The 18,031-nt window shown below is 41.8% G+C and overlaps 1 protein-coding gene across 1 annotated transcript in view; it reads right to left on the reverse strand.

Moving 5' to 3' along the window:
- Trmt61 (tRNA methyltransferase 61) overlaps nt 1-18,031 on the reverse strand; it is an 82,800-nt gene that overhangs the window by 30,341 nt on the left and 34,428 nt on the right. Inside the window, exons 4-5 of the mRNA XM_067097327.1 lie at nt 11,848-11,991; nt 11,268-11,477 (exon numbers count right to left, since the gene is read on the reverse strand). Coding sequence (XP_066953428.1) covers nt 11,268-11,477; nt 11,848-11,991 — 354 coding nt within the window. The remainder of the gene's footprint in view (nt 1-11,267; nt 11,478-11,847; nt 11,992-18,031) is intronic.

An 18,031-nucleotide genomic window follows, 5' to 3' on the forward strand; every position in this document is an offset into this window, starting at 1 on the left:
GTGGGGATCCAAGGAGGCTTTAGCAAGCCGGGTCTTACATCCCCTCACACACATTCTCACACTCGATGAAGAGTCAGACATGTTGTAAGAAAATTCCAAAGACAAATCCAAAAATGAGCGAAAGCCAAAGCCAAAGTGTACTTCACCAAAATAAGCTGCGAAAAACACGGGCTACGAGCGAAATTCCAACAATGTTACCGGCACAGCGGCAGGGAAGATCTGAGGAATAGTTGGAATGGTTCCAGGTACCTGGGTAGAGGGCGCACAGGTGGATCACCTGACTACCGATCGGCGATTGCCGCGAGTTTTTTGAAATTCTGCCGTGACGTCAGGGACTTAAGCTATATATATAACTACCAGGTAAGTTAGATGTTTAAAAATGCGTAATTTCCTCCTACAAGAATACAAACCTTTGTTGTTTATATGGAGACACTTCTTGGATCTGAATTACTGTTCAAGATCATGACTAGTGTTGGATTTTCCCACCTGGTATGAGTATGTAAAGAATAACTCCTGCCACTATCTATGGATCCTGGCATATGTGATGTCAACGATGACAGGGCACTGTGCCAGAGTTTGGGTTGTTTGCAATCACACTCCAGGAAAATAGGAGAGACTCAGTAAAGTATATAGATGAACTCCACTGTGCATTTAAGAAAGCACAAATGAAAAATCCATTCTTAGGCATTCCTTAACCCAGAGGAATCACACTAAGCTCTTCTTCAAGTGAATGAGTACACAAGAATGCAGCTAAGAAAGTCAATTTGAGTAGAAAGAAATAAAAATGAGTAACAACTACATAAAGATCACCCAAGTCACACCAAACTAGCTATTTAATCTTTTAACACTTGTAATGTTTGCTGCTCTCAAAACAGGAGAAGTAATGAGACTGTCACATTTACAACAATCATCATTCAAATTCACGGCTGAGGTTGCTCTACTTACAGCTGATTTGTCTTAGAATTTCCATTGTCCAACATTTCAATTTTATTCCAATTTACAGTATGGTTATTTTTGGACATATGAGTGAATAAAGCATTATTTGTATCATCACTTCTCTTAACTGATTCATTACGTTCAATCTACGATGATATGCTAAACAATCTAATTCTTGTGAGTAAAAATCAGAACAGTCACTATAAAGACTGTAATAAACCCTTCAAGCACAATCAACACAGGGAGAATTATTGTCTAGAAACTTTTCTATCACACTAGGATAACTAAAAACTGCTCTGACTCCTAACTTCCCAGATCTTTCAAAGTTTATTTTTTATCCTTATCATATGGAATCACTAATTTGTACAAGGTCACTCCATCTGATGATAAGTAAAAGGTTTCCTTTCTTTAAAATAACATTTTTCAACTCATGGACACTGCTGATTAAGTTACTGAACATATACATAGAAACTTTCCTAACTGAATCACAAGACAGACCAGGTATTGTCAACAAACCTAGTCCATGGGGTACTGTGGACAAATACTACATATACTACTATCAAATTTTCTATTAAATTATAAAATATTATCTTTAAAGCAAAACTAAATTAGGTCTATTGAGACCAGGGAGGAAAGTGGTAACAGGTATGGATCCATTTCCTTGAAATAATGTTTAAGGTACACTCATCAAACTTTTGTGAGAAAAAAATATTATCTTTAACGCAAAACTAAATTAGGTCTATTGAGACCAGGGAGGAAAGTGGTAACAGGTATGGATCCATTCCTTGAAATAATGTTTAAGGTACACTCATCATCAACTTTTCTGAGAAAAAAGACTACATTGCAACATCATCTTTCCTTGCTTGCAGGAAGGATTTTACTTTTTTTTGATAAAATGTAAATTATTTTCACCTGAACATCATAAAACTTACCAAGCAACTGACAAAGGGCATGCTAACCATTCAGCTAAGGGATATGAAAGAGGGCCCCCTGTGAGAGATAACGGGATGTCATGGCATGGTTGGTTAATGGAATTTGGAAGTCCAAAAGGCATACATGGAAGGCTTCTGATGAATCTACTGAAGTAAAAATTCACTTTTCTAATTATTTCCTAAGTTTTCTGTTAATATGAGCATGCACATCATAGAAAGGATTGGAAATGAATTCTCTATACACATCTCTATCATTCAACAATTCTTGTATCTTATTACAATTATATCTTTCTATTATTATGATTTTTCCTCCCTTACTCTCTTTGGTGATGACAATATCACTATCCTTTTTGAAGGAATTAAAGCTTTTCTATAACTAAATAAATGGAATATTACCTCCATCCTTCATATTTTTCATAGACATCACACATAAGAACTATCAGAACTTAGGTTTCTCGTGTGAGATGTGAAGACCAGTTTGGATGGTTTCAAAATACTGCTGCATCCCAAGTAAGTATACTCTACCAACCTTGCTCCAAACTCCCCCTTTGCTAAAAGGGGGATGGAGGAGTTACATCTACCTACCAAGAGGGCCCAGACTGGAAGCTCTGGTATGTAACTAAATTGCATCTGGCCCAACCAGCAAGGCTATATCCATTGGCTGCTAGGCAGAAGATAAAACAAAGGAAAGGATACCAGTCACTCTTCTCTCATCTTGCCTTCAACTCTGTAAACCTTAGGCAAGATTCTGTTCTGTCTTAGCAGAGGTTGGGCAGCTACCAATATTGAGCAGTCACCACAGATCTGAAGGAGAAACTATCCAAGAACTTGTAGGAAATGTCCCTCTGGTTGTAAACACAAGCCCAGCACCTGTGACAAAAGTTCCTCCTGAACACTAAGGACAAGTGCAACGTCTCTGACTCCATGACCCATTACTCAAAAGTACAGAGTAAGCCTCCTCACCAGACAACTCGCAAACCTGCCTGATGACGTCCCAAAGCCATAAAAGGATGGTGTTCTTGGATACTTCTTTCTTGTGTTAGTTGGTAATAGCGAACAGTCATCAACACTTAGGCACTAAAATATGGAGTCCTGTGCAGATAGTAATGTAAAACTCAAACAACACACAACGGCTTCTCCGTCTGATTATCATCTACAAAGTCTCCATGGGATGGGATTGAGAAAAACTCATATCTCTCATCAAGAATTGGAGGGTTCCTGTCACTCAGAGTGGCAGACCAGACGACAAATGACTGGTTCTCCCTGTGAGCGATGCTGCTGCTAGTGAGATGCCAGTTCCTGTCATCCCCACCATCCCTAATTCAGTTCCCACTACTTGTACCCTGAGACATCCACAACATATTGAAGGTGTTGTGGTCTTCTCTCGACATGCTGAAAGACCATTCCTACAGTGATTTCCTGGAACATTTGATGTCAGTAAAAAATTCCCAACTCTTATCAATCTCAGTGGATCCTACAAATTTGGCCCTGCCTTCCCCTTCCAGCTTCAGTGCATATAGTTGTGGACAATCCTGCTGTTCCTGCTGCTCCTACTGTAGATGCTCTGGCAGCTCCAAGCACCTACCCCTAGCTGTGACCTTGACCTCAACGGACATGGGAAAGGACAGTGAGAGGACACAATCCCATTACAAGAAGCAGGAGTAAAGACAGCCACAGAATAGGGAAGGGTTGATATGGTGGTATGATGCCTTCATAAAAGACACCGACTCACAACTTTTTTGCCTTTTTCCTCTTCAACCCTTGCTTTGTCCATTAGGCAGGTGACTATGAGGTTACTCAATAGAGTTGAAAGACAACATACACTCCTGACCTCTGAAAGCTGTACATACGGAATGATGCTTGATCAATCATTACTGATGACATAAAACTGATGCAGACTTATTTGTATCCAGTAAATCTTCACTGACCATTCTTTTCTGAGAAAGAATTCTCACGCACCACCATTCATTGCATAATTGACAATTAAGCCAAAGTCATTAACCATTCAAACTAAGAAATGCTCGAATAAGGAGTCTCCAACAACAGCCATGATGAGAGAGATACTCAAGCAAGTCTGCAGAGCAAAACATCCGAAGATAAAGTGATGCTGCTTACCAAGAGAGTGGGTGGGTACCCCACCAGCTCACTCATCTTCTGCTAGTTAACTACCTTGTTGCCAAGCTTCAACAGCCATACCAGGTTTTGCCAAAAGGAGCTATTTAAAACGGGAAGCTTTATATTCTAGTGGGAACAAAATAATAGGAATGGTACAGTACTATCAGTTAGTTGAAAATAGAGAGGGATACAGTACCAATCATTCCCTATTTGGACAGAATTTTCACTTGAACAGTATCTTACTATTCTACTCTACTTATAAAACATCTTTACAAAAGTTCTTCACAAATTTAAAACCCAACATAGACTATACAAGTAAGAATAATTACACTATAAATACAATAATGACTTCATGTCACACAGGTTTCAATAAGGACTACAAGAAAATCCTGCAATTTAACCATTACAGGTCAGGCTAAATGCATATGTTAACAAAACCCTGGAACCGGGCAAACTTTCAGATCATCCAGTTAAAAAAAAAAAATCACAGATTTCATTCCCCCATCAAATCTCAAGTCAGACTATTCTCCCTGGTATCGAGCTGAGGTGTGAGTGTTGCTATATACGGTAGTCATTTATGGCCTATTCAAGTGATCAGAATGGTATCCCACATTAAATCATTCAAATATCATGAAGCGAATTAAGGATTATCATATGATACAACCCGCTTCGCTTCTCATGCCACTTTTGAGCATTATAGGACATGTGCCGCTTTGAAAGTATTGAGCAATTTAATTCCAACATCTGATAAAACTTCATGGCAATCAGAATGACAAGAAACCTTAAAAACCACTTCTCTTCTAGGAAAAATGACATTTTTATGATAAAATAATGTTTCACTTATACTTACCCGGTAGTTACATATAGCTGTCGTCTTTGACGTCACGGCAGTATTCAAATTTCGCGCTAGCGCTAGCGTTACGACAGGTGATCCCTCTAACTCCCGCCCTCTATCGGGGTATCAGGAACCGTTCCAAGAACACGTCATAAGTTTTTGCCCAACTGCCCAGGTGAGGGGAGGAGGGTGGGTTATGATTATGTAACTACCGGGTAAGTATAAGTGAAACGTTATTTTATCATAAAAATGTCATTTTCACTTATACAACTTACCCGGTAGTTACATATAGCTGATTGGCACCTTGAGGAGGTGGGACACTGGCAACTAATAAAATTCTTGGAATTATCTACTTGCAACAAGTTAGACATAGGTTCCTTACCTTTAAAGGTAGCTGACTCAGTGGTTACTGCCTCTGTAGTCTGCTGGCCTTTATATTGTGCCGAGAGGACATAAGAGATCCGTGTGTCGGACACAATAAAAAACAGTACCTGCCGTAAAGAACATGGCTGCGTGCGGACAAGTCTGATGCCCTTGATCAGGCGCAGTACAACGAACAACAAAAACGAGGGATCACCTAACATTACCATAAAACCAAATACCAAAGATTAAAACTGGAAGATACTACCACACCATGTATCTCCAGACAACCTTAAAAAACAACAACCCCAACACCAAGGTGAAAATGTTAGTTAAGGAGCGGACTCCTCTTCACCCTCCCCCAACACCGTGTCAGTAGCAATAAAGGGCCCCAGCGTACTGCACTTTTCGAAAACAGTTTGCACGTCCACTAAGTAATGCGATGCAAACACCGACTTGCATCTCCAAAAGGTGGACTTAAATAAGTCTTTCACAGATAAGTTTCTGCTAAAGGCTACAGAAGTCGAAACTGCTCTTATCTCGTGCGCCTTTACCTTAAGAATACTCATCTCCGAGTCAACACAATGCTCATGGGCTTCTTTTATCAGGCTTCTCAAAAAGATGGAAAGGGCATTCTTAGAGAGAGGCCTCGAAGGATCTCTAACCGAGCACCAGAGGTGGTCACTGGGACCTCTGAGCTTCTTCGTTCTCTGAACATAGAACTTGAGAGCTCTCACAGGGCAGAGGTACCTCTCGGGTTCTTCAGGACCGACCAATTGGGAAAGGTCCTTAATTTCAAACTCTCTTGGCCAAGGTCTTGACGGGTCTTCGTTCTTGGCTAAGAAACCAAGAGTAGACATACATACTGCCTTCCCCTTAGCAAAGCCTACTCTTTTATCTATCACATGTAGCTCACTTACTCTCCTGGCCGTAGCCACAGCTACCAAAAAAAGAGTCTTCTTCGTGAGATCCTTCAAGGAGATGTTCGCCATCGGTTCAAAGGATTGAGACCATAACCATCTCAGCACTACGTCAAGATTCCACGCCACTGGTCTCTTCTGGTCCCTCTTTGATGTATTAAATGATCTAATCAGATCTGAAAGGTCTTGACTCAAAGACACTTCAAGACCCCTATGTCGAAAGACTGAAGCCAACATGGCTCTATACCCTTTAATAGTAGGCACAGCAAGCTTTTTCTCTCTGTGGAGGAACAAGAGAAAATCGGCCATCTGGGCTATACACGTCGAAGAAGAAGACACGCCTTCTCTTCAACACCAGGACCTAAACTGTGTCCACTTCGCCTGGTAAACATTGTCAGAGGATTCTCTTCTTGGCTTTGCGATAGCTTCCAAGCCTCTCTAGAAAAGCCTCTCTTTCTGATGAGTCTCCTGACAGTCTACAGGCGACAAGATGAAGAGCGGACAAGTTTTGGTGATACCTCTGAAAGTGCCTCTGAGTAAATCTGGTCTCTGGCAGAAGTCTCGGAAAGTCTGACAGTTTAGAAGGTCTGGACGGCCAGAATGGAGCCACCAGAGTCATCCTTACGTTCCGATGGCTTGAGAACTTCAAATGACTTGCCGCAGGATCTTGAACGGGGAAAAGCATAAAGATCCAGGTCCGACCAGTTCATGAACATTGCATCCACGAAAACCACTTTGCTGTCCGGAACTGGAGAGCAGTAAAGGGGCAGCCGAGTCGTTTTGTCAGCTGCAAAGAGATCTATGAGTGGACATCCCCATACCTTCCATAGCTCCTCACAAATTAGGGGATGTAAAGTCCACTCGTTGGACAGGACCTGGTTCTTTCTGCTGAGAAGGTCCGCCGCTACATTTCTCTCCCCTTGAATGAATCTCGTTACTAGTCTGGTCCCGATCTCCTCCGCCCAAACTAGTAGCTCCTCGAGGTCTCGTGAGAGGACCATGAGTGAGTGCCCCTGTTTCCGATATGTATGCCAGAGCGGTCGTGTTGTCCGCCTGGACCAAGACACATTTGCCTTCCACTTCTTGTTGAAAAGCCAACAGAGCTAAGTGAACCGCTTTTAGTTCCTTTCGATTTATATGCCAGTTTCTCTCTTCTCTTTGCCACTGGCCTGAAACTTCTTTTGTCCCCATAGTCGCTCCCCAGCCCTTGTCCGAGGCGTCGGAAAACAAAGTTAGGTCTGGGTTCGGAAGCTGAAGAGGAAGCCCTTGTGTCAGCCTTCCTTCTGACCTCCACCAACGGAGGCACTCCTTTATCTCTTCCGAAATGGCGAAGGTGAAGGAGTCCGGGAACTGTTTCCTGGGCCACTTCTCTTGCAGGTAAAACTGCAGTGGCCTCAGGTTCAAGCGCCCCAGTCTTACAAACTTCTCCACTGAAGCTAAGGTTCCCACGAGGCTCATCCACTCGTTCGCGGAACAAATCTTCCTCTGCAGAAAGTCGTCGATCTTCTGCAGGCATGAGGCTATCCGTTGACTGGACAGAAAAGCCTGAAAAGTCTGAGAGTCCAGACTCACTCCCAAATAGACAATCTGCTGACTGGGAGTAAGGCAAGACTTCTTCTCGTTGACAATGAGGCCTAGAGACTTTGCCAATTGAAGAGTCTTTGATAGGTCCTCCATACAGCTCTCCCTCGACGCCGCTTTGAGCAGCCAATCGTCAAGGTATATAGAAACTCGAATTCCTTCCAGGTGAAGGTGTCTGGCTACTGATAACAGGACCCTTGTGAAAACTTGCGGGGCTGTCGACAGACCGAGGCAGAGGGCACGGAACTGATACACCTGTCCCTCGAAGACGAACCTCAGGAACTTCCTTGAATCTGGGTGTATTGGGACGTGAAAATAAGCGTCTTGGAGGTCTATAGAAACCATCCAATCCCCCTGATGTAAAGACGCCAAGACCGACTGCGTTGTCTCCATGGAGAATTTTGTCTTCTGAACGAAGACATTCAACGCACTCACGTCCAGTACGGGTCTCCATCCCCCTGATGCTTTCGTAACCAGGAACAGACAATTGTAGAAACCTGGAGATAGAGGGGCATGAAGCAGTTCTATAGCTTCCTTCTCCCGCATGGCTCGGACTTCTGAGCGAAGGGCGTCTAGTTTCGCGGAGTTGTGCGAGTACGCCTGTAAAGAAACTGGAGCCTCCACTAAAGGAGGTTTGGAAAGGAAGGGGATGGCATATCCTTCCTTTAAAACTTGGATCGTCCAAGGGTCTGCAGAGATCCGTTGCCACTCTTGCCAGAACCTTTGCAGTCTGGCTCCTACTGCTGAATGGAGGACCAAAGGTTCATTTCTTCTCGGGGGCCGTCGAGGTTCTAGGTGTGGCTTTGCCTTTTCCTCTGGCCCTGCCAAAAACACGTCTAGAGGATCTCCCTTTATACTGACCAAACGAGATAGCAGGAGACGAAACACCGCGCACAGAAGCGGTAGAAAGCACAGGTCTTTTCGCCTTCTTGGCAGACTGCGACAAAAGATCCTGGGTTGACTTCTGAGCTAACGCCTGGGAAATTGCAGCCACCAACTCCTGCGGAAACAGATGTGCCTTGTCCAAAGGAGAAAACAGGAGAGCCGACTTCTGGTTTGAAGAAATACCTTTTGCTAAAAAGGAGCACCAAAGTTGCCTCTTTTTGAGAACTCCTGCCGTAAATAAAGAAGCAAGTTCTACTGCACCGTCGCAGATGCCCCTATCCATGCAATCCACTACTCCTACCACATCATCCAAGAGCTCGGAAGGAAGATTAAAATCCTTAATCTTCCTGGCTAAGGCCGCAATCGCCCAGTCCAGGAAGTTCACTATTTCAAGAGTCTGAAACACGCTCTTGAAAACTTGATCCAGTTCGGAGGACGTAAAGAAAACCTTCGCAGAATTAAGAGCGGACCTCCTACTGGCATCCACGAGACTGGAGAAGTCCCCCTGTGCGGAGGCAGCCACACCCAGGGAAAACATTTCCCCAGTCTCGTACCAACTCCGGTTACAGAAGGAACGACGAGAAGGAGGAAGACAGAAAACGTTCTTCCCAATTTCCCTCTTCTCGGCCAGCCAAGCATCCATCTTCTTAAGGCCTTTCTTCGCCGAGACGGACAGGACAAGTTTCGTAAAGTCCGAAGAAAAAACAGAAGCCTTGTCCCTCTTGTACTGGGACCCAGGAGACGGAGGAGCCGCAGGCGAGAACGAATCAGGGAAGTTCTCAATGAAGAACTTCAAGAGCTTCTTGTAAGAAGAGAGTTGCGGAGACTTCTCCTCCTTACACTGCTCCTCTAAGCCCGAGAGGAGTTCGTCAGATACTGGGGACAAGTCCAGCTGGACTACGTCTTCATCCAAGTCCCCTTGAACTGAAACCTGAGTTACACGAGCGGGGGCTGGGAGGCTCGTGACATACTCTTGCTGTGTCACCGAAAGAGTTTGAGCCTGTTGAGGAGCCATCGGAGGCGCCAAAGGAGGCGCAGTTGGTACAGCAACCAAAGGTGGCGCCAAAGGAGGGGCAGTCGGTACCACAACGACAGGTGGCGCCAATGGAGGCGCAAGCGGCGGCGCTACCGGAGCGGCTGAAAGAGTAGTCGAGGCGGGCGCCGCTGGCATCACAGGAGGCGCCAAAGGAGGCGCAGTCGGCACAGCAGCCAAAGGTGGCGCCAACGGAGGCGCAAGCGGAGGCGCTACCGGGGCGACTGAAAGAGGAGTCGAGGCGGGCGCCGCTGGCATCGTAGGAGGAGCCAAAGAAGAGACTTGACTTTTGGACAAAAGTTGTAAAATCGAGTCCAGACGGGCGTTGATTCCGTCAATAACTAGCTGTTGAGGTCCATCGAATGCTGGAGCAGGCGTCACAGGAACAGGAGCCACAGGAGTCGCTGGCGCCAACGAAGCAGACCTCTCAGCTGCAACTGTCTTATAAGGAGGCTCAGCCGAAAACGAATGAGACAAGTCCGACGAAGAAAGCCTCTCCGGTTCTGCCCAAAAGCTACAGGAAGGGGTAGGATCCTCCAGAAGAGCCTTCATCTTAGGAATCTTCGATGGTGAAAGCAGACAAGACCTCTTCAAAGGTCTAGAAGTGTCGCGAAAACGCCATCCTCTAGGAGGAGAGGAACTCCAACTGGAGCCACTCGACACTATCTGCTCCTCACCTTTTCGGTGGTGAGGGCCAGCAGCCTGGGAAGCGGAAACAGGACTGCTTGAGGGGGCAACTGCTCGGGAGCAGGTCCCACTCACCTCCTTTCGGCTTTCGGCATGCCTTCTCCCTGGAACCTGGGAGCCTGACAGGGCCCTAGACCTGGGAGCGTGAATGGGCCGAGAAGCTACCTCCTCCACAACACTTACACAAGGCACAACACTTGCATTATCACTGCGGTCTACTAACCGCTGCAAATTGTCTCCCATTTTCTGCATGGTAGACATAAAAGCATTAAGGACTGACACGGTATCAGGATTGGGAGAAATGGTGTCCGGGGCAGGTAAAACTACAGGAACTACAGGGGGAGCAGGGTTAATAGGGCTTACTAAAACCTCTTGACTACCTCCTGACCTCGAAGACCTAGAAGAGGCATTCCTTATACTATCTTTCTCTAGCTTCTTCATGTACTTCCCCAAAGCACTCCAGTCAGACAAAGTCAGTAGTTCACACTCGTTACAAGTCAAGTCAGCAGAACATTTTTGCCCCCTGCATGAAAAACAAGAAGTGTGCGGGTCTAAACTAAGCTTAACAAGCCTGGTTTTGCAGCCTTTGCTGCAAAACCGGATACCACTAGAACCCAAATCAGACATAATAGTCTAACTAAGAATAACGCTAAAGCGATAACTAGCGCCAGCAAAAAACAACAAACCGAGTACTTCACCAAAAAAGGAACTACAAGTTCAAATTGTTGAGAAATATCACCAGCAGCAGAACCGTATTACCGGTTTGGCACGGCAAAAACTAATGACGTGTTCTTGGAACGGTTCCCGATACCCCGATAGAGGGCGGGGGGTAGAGGGATCACCTGTCGTTAACGCTAGCGCTAGCGCGAAATTTGAATACTGCCGTGACGTCAAAGACGACAGCTATATGTAACTACCGGGTAAGTTGTATAAGTGAAAAAAGTAAGACATAAAGTATCATACTTTGACTCTTTGGTACATACCTGTTCAATACAAGGAGAAAATGAGCATATTCTTCCACCATCAGTTTTTATTGCTGACACAGCATGGGGCAGGGCTTCCCAGGGCTTGGGTAAGTCAAGAAAGACTGCATCAGCCACACCTTCAACTCCTAAACCTTCAACACAAACATCTCGATGGGATACTGTCACCCGATCACCAAAGCCATGGCGAGTGAACTCATCAAGAGCTACCTAACAGAAATATCAATATCACTTAAATGTTCCTTAGTAACAATATAGTAAAAGTATATAAATAGCCATACAACTATTCATTTCCACTACTTATATAGTTCCAATATATTATAAACGGAATGCTTAAAATATCTAGACATTTGTCATAAATGCCATGTGCTGTGGTAAATTAGTAATAAACAAAAGGCCATCTAGTCTACAATTCTAGTACTGTACAGTATATCCTGAATACAAAATTAATGTTAGCTAACTGGATTTCTATGTACTGTTCTGAAGCATGAAATGTACAATACTGCAGTGAATTACTTAGGCACATGCCAAATGACATTCTATTGAATTTTAAATGAAAATCATTTGCACAAGTAAATACCTGAACACGTTCTTTGTGAAAATCACATGTGTGCAACTTTCCAGTTGGACCTATTGCTCTTAATAACGCGTGCGACAGGGAACCACTTCCAGTGCCAGCTTCACACACAAATGAGCCTGGCCCTATCTCCAGTTGCGTTATAACCTGAAATAATGAGATGGCTTCTTGATGATTCATAATTATAATGACTAGTGAAATGGCTAAAACTATTTTTGGCAAAAAAGATAATGACAAGAAAATTATACTTATAGTATTATAAAACCGTTTTGTGAGACCAACGAGGCATTTTACTTAACTCTAAATTTTTTTCCCAAGGATTTGTTCTTAAATGAGATGTAAATATTGGAGCAAGAACTGTTTATTGACGAACACCTAAGTAGGAACTGACCAAATGAAATGTGAAATGAAAGCAAACAAGCAGCATAATTATGGCTGAAAGAACACTGCAAAGAGGCATTTGTGCAGTGGTATGGTCAACCATGCAAGTTACACAGTAACTAATATCCCTCTGTGTGGGGAAAAAAATGGCCTAAATTTGTCAGAGGTGTTCAGCATCTTTATCATTCAACACAGAACAGTAGTTAAACAAGACCATCTACCTAAACACCCTCCATCCTGTTTCATAGGGCTGACCCAAAGGGTCTGTTATCTAAACTGTTACTGAAATCTTCATCTTCTTTAAATAATTATGGAACTACTGTTCAGTGCTTCCAAAAGATCAGATCACTGGATAAATTGGAAATTTTATAAGATTTGGAGAAAACCTCCATTAGGGGATCTGTGTGAAATTTGGCATGCCTCTTGGTTAAAATTATAAATTACAAAAAAAAGGCTTCACTGTTACTGTCAAATTTCATTACCTACACAGTTTTCACTAGAATTCTATGAGGACTAGGGATGTCAGCTCCCCACGAAAACTGAAAATCCGTGAATAATTCTTGGCAATCCACCTCCCACAAACCTCAAGTCCTAATACTGTACATACAATTTTACCCATAAGTTTTACCAATATTACATGCAACACTATACTACTCATAATATAGGGTATGAGAGAGAGAGAGAGAGAGAGAGAGAGAGAGAGAGAGAGAGAGAGAGAGAGAGAGAGAGAGAGAGAGAGAGAGAGAGAGAGAATATAAAAGTACTGTACCTGCACGATGATAACAGTTTACATAAAGTAGTTTATCTTTTATACTGTACTGAAGTTATTAAATATAGTACTATACAAAATAATCCTAATTTTAAAAAATTGCTCTGATCTTAAAAATATTTTGCACCTTATGCACATATAAGAATATGCTAATATGTATCCACTTCCACTTAGGTCTTACACAATTACTAAGAGATGATGATGATGAAAATGAAAATGCACCACAAATATGCTGATGCAGTTCTTTCTATAAAGCTATTACGCTTACACATGAAGGTATACACATGCACACAAAACAAAACGAGCGTTTCATTATTTGTACACCATTATTAACATTTATTCCATAAGCTGAGTTGGATCAAGATCTTTAGCTTCTGTCAATAACTTCCATATGAGAAAGATGAGAATGGTTTAGTCTTAGAGCCTCTATGATGGCATGAGTGGAAGAGATGGAGGCGGGTAAGAGAAGAGGCCAGGATTCTGGGTGTGACCTTTGGGAAATTAATTTTGATTTCTTTTCCTTAAAAATTTATGCATATGGTTCAACTGCTGCTTCTGCCAATTCCTTAACTTTCAAGGAAAGTAATATCAACAGTTCTTCTGGTATGGCATCATGACATTTTCCATTAACTCAGTTTGGGTGGCATCAATAAATCTTGAATTTACCCAAGACCCACATCTTCAAACCCTTCCTCAACCACTTTCTTTCCCATAGCCACCATTTCTTTCATTATTTCCTTAGTGAGCTCCAAGGTAAATTTGGTGAAGTCACTGACATTCTAGGCAAAGTTTTTTCCAGCATGAGTTTATTGTCCCAGGCTTGACAGCTCTCATGGCTCTTTTCAATAATACAGTATACAGTATATGGTATCAGCAACTGCATGAAGTTTCCACATCTCTGAAACTAATTTTGTTTATAAGAACATCTTCCATAAACCGAACAATTCTTTTCACTGAGTACCAACTGTAACATGCCTTACATGTCCTTATTACCTCCCGATCTACAAGCTGGATTAGAGACAAGTTAGGAGGCAGGTAGATTTCTCCTAGGTGTAATCTGGTCTGTAGACCATTTATGTTTCATTGTATAATATAGCTACTGAAAATATCTTGTTATAGTGGTCAAGTTTTGTTTTCTTTTTTCCATCATCAATTTGGATTTTTTCCAATAATTTACTCGCTACATTCATTTCTTTTTCTTTATAATATATATTAAGTGCTCAATGCACATGCAATCTTTTTCATCTTTGCTCAAACAGTATATTTTATAAAATTTCTTATAATTTTTGTTAAACTATCTTTCATTGGTTTTGTTATTATTGCATATTTCTACAAAACAATTATTACAACCACATGTGTTTTCATGTACAATTCTTGTTTCATTTACCCTTCTTGTACCAATTATTGGTGATGGAGCAATCTCTTCTCCCTTGACACAATCATTCTCATCTATGGTATGGGTCCCTTCCACTTCTTCAGTGTTTTGGATATCTGCATCCATAGGTTTTATTATTATTTTAGGAGATAAAGGTATATTCTTAGCTTGTTTCTGTTTTCGTTCTTTCTTCATATCCTTTGTCTTTGGTTTAACAGATGTTTCTCTAATAATAGTTGGTTTCTTCGTTTTGGGTGGAGTTCTCTCCAAAGGTCTCTTTTTGTCTTTAATTTCTAGTCCATCACAACTTTCCTCTACTACTACTGTGGTAGGATCTTCTTGAGCTATTTGCATTAATATTTCAAATGAAATTGATAAAGTATTATCCATATCATTTACACCTGTTTCTTGATTCTTTACAGTTTTAGTTTTTTCTGTAAAGTACTAATTTCTTTTTGAGGTTTATTTTCCTGTGCTCCATTACCACTATTTGTATGCATTTTTCTTTCATTTTTAGTTCTTGTTATTGAAAAATATGAATGTTTTGTGACAGATCTTGAATTCCTCTCACTTTTAACTCTACAAGCTCTTTCTTGTAATATTTTTAACTCTCTGGACCTTGCATGATGGTCTTGCCCACAGTTTATACACTTTGGTTCACTGCACTTCCATTGCGTGGAATGTTCTTCAGATATGCAATACACGCACACAGGTTCGTTTCTACAGTATTTCTTTGCACACCCATATTTACTACAATTATGACACTGTAGTGGCTTTGGGACATAAGGTCATATTTCTCTGTTTTGGTCCAATATCTTTATTTTTTGAGGTAGATCTGGGCCTTCGAATTTTATTTTGGTGATTTTTTCCATTTCCTTATTTCTTTGCTTACTCAGTATATTATATACCTCACAATCTTGGACTCTGGGATATCTTTTTTTTTAAGAGACTCTGGGATATCTTTTTTTAAGTCCAAGAGAATACTATTTTCGACTAGTTCTTCACTTCACTGTTCTCAGGCAGCATAATGGTACCCTGAATGCTATTCATTGTCACTTTTTTTTTATTTTTACATTTATACAGTATTATCTATTGTTGTTATAGACATATAGTCCTCAGACTGACTCTTTGTTGTGGCCTCTATAAGCCACATATTTCCTCTTATCTGTCTGAACGATATTTCTGCCTTTGAATGTCTGTTTAATAGGTAGTTTTTCTACTCTGTTTCTAAGGTTAGAAACCTTGACCAACTTCCACTCCCAAAGAGGGAGTCAAAGTGAGTCAAGGTTGGGTCAAAATGATATTTACTTTTTTTAGGTTTGCTCTGTCCTGGAGCATAGGGTTCCAGTGTCATTACACCAAGATTTTTTTTACATTTTTCTATAGTTTGCTCTGTCCTGGAGCATAGGGTTCCAGTGTCATTACACCAAGATTTTTTTTACATTTTTCTAAACAGTTGTCAGAGGAGGTTCCAGCGGTCATTAACTGTGCCGAGCCGGTACCATCAAAGGGCCCAGGGGTACTCAAATCTTTACTTTTACTTTTCATAAAGATTTGAGAGGGAGAAAAAAAATTAAACTGAAAACCTTAAAAAGATATCACTAGCCTTTCATGGAGTTTATTCTTCCACCAATAGCACAAGTGAGAACCAACTCCCAAATGTCCACGTTCCTACCCTACCCCACAGGGGATAGCACAACATGATTGGGGTAGCCCAAGTGTAAGCCAAACCCACTCACTACAACTGAGAGTACTGCAAGAATACAATCATCCCCACCCTAATCATGTTATGGGCAAACCGGACAGAATGCCAAGAGTCCTATCCCCAGAACCAGACTCCCTGGAATCCGTGGTCCAGCCCTAAAGAATAGTTCCACCTTTGAGCTATCAATCTGATATCTCTCAGGTCCGAACATTATTGGGCAGTTGACGACCCTACCACAGTCGCATTATTTAGCTTCGGATATAAACCCATTCCGAGCTATGATATCTTTTCCTATTTATCAGGTCCAATAAATTTTAGCAAAAGTGGACAATTCCACAAAAATTAATCCAAAGAAATATATAATAATATGAGACTGTTGGACTCAAACCCAGGAACAAATTCCCAAGGTTCAAGAGCCCCCTCACCACGTCAAGGTGGTCCCAAGTCGAGGGGGCGGACATGCCAAGGACAAGGCAATAAGAAGCGGGGTCGCTGATCCTTCCTCCAACATGGGAAACAATCTAAACTTACCTAGACTCTCAGGAGGGCGGCACAGAAAATAAAACACTAAAAATAATAACAATAAAAAATTATTCTAATGCCTTAAATTGATGGAAAGCTCATTTGGAGTGACAGATTGAAGAGAAGTAGCAGAGGACCTGACCAGTTACTGAATGGGAAAGCAGACAAGACATGCATCCCGTAAGTCTTACTAGTACAGTATTATCCTCTGTAGTTGTTTCTACAACCTAACAAGCTCTCTTCGTTAATGATCATTTACCGCATTTCGTTCAATCACGATTCATACAGTTTTCCAATCACAACTTTTCCCTCAGCAAAACGTACCCTGAGGGTAATAAAACTGGAACAATGCCTATTACAGCAACTCATACCTTACAGAACCATACTAAAAGAATTTTAAAAAATAAAAGAAACAACCCAACAGAAAAACAGAGTCCATCTGCCAGACTCCTACCAAAACCAACGACAGAAGTAGACTGTGGGCTTTGGGTGTTTGCACCTATTAGTCCCCTGGTGGGGGGTGGGGGATGGGGGAAGTAGATGGATAGAAGAAGGATATTCGTAGAAAACCAAGTGTTCTCATTTTTTGTTTCAATCTGTCGAACTCCCGCTGGCATGGAAGTTGAAGGCTATACAATGGAGAGGTAAGGTTCATTTAAAAAATATAGATTTTTCAGTCAATGTACTTTCTTTGCAGATGAGTGCAAGCTTAGTACTGTACTGTACTACAGTTCCTCTTCCCAAAGATTGGCATATCTGCACATTGCAGTAACTACATGCCATTTCTATTCTCCCTCTGCTCTCTAAATTTGCAGAAAAACCTATTTTTAAGCCACTATATAAGTAAGTGGAATCTAAAGGATTTTTAGCTGCTAGTCAATAATCATATAGGAAGCAGTGCTCTTTTAGATTTGACATGCCATTTGCAAGAGAACCCTGATAAGTGTTTTCGAATGCTGAGTAATTCAAAAAGATTTTAGTGCTTTTTTTGATTCAGTAAATCACAAGGCACTTTCTACAAACTTCAGAATCTTTGGAGTGGGTAGATATGTTTTAGAATTTCAGTAATCTCTTGATTATCCAGATTAATAGAGCCAAGGTCCTGTCGGATAAGGGCAAAATCCGGATAAGGGCCAATAAAAAATCTATGGGTGTTCAAGGACAACTCCATACATACCCTTCCTCACCTTACCTAGTTAATACTGCATAACTGTAACACTAAATATGCTTATAAGCAACAACCATCGCACATTAAACTGAAAACTTTATGCAAATGGCAATTACCTACCTTTTTCCCTATACAGGCAGTCCCTGGTTATCGGCAGGGTTCCGTTTCTGAGGGTGTGATGATAACCGAAAATCGCCGTTAACCGAAAATCGGTGATTTTGGTGTTTTCGGCGATTTTCGGTTATTGGTGCCGAAAAGCGCCGATTT

This window comes from Macrobrachium rosenbergii, chromosome 54 (assembly GCF_040412425.1).
Source record: "Macrobrachium rosenbergii isolate ZJJX-2024 chromosome 54, ASM4041242v1, whole genome shotgun sequence".
Classification (NCBI taxonomy): domain Eukaryota; kingdom Metazoa; phylum Arthropoda; class Malacostraca; order Decapoda; family Palaemonidae; genus Macrobrachium; species Macrobrachium rosenbergii.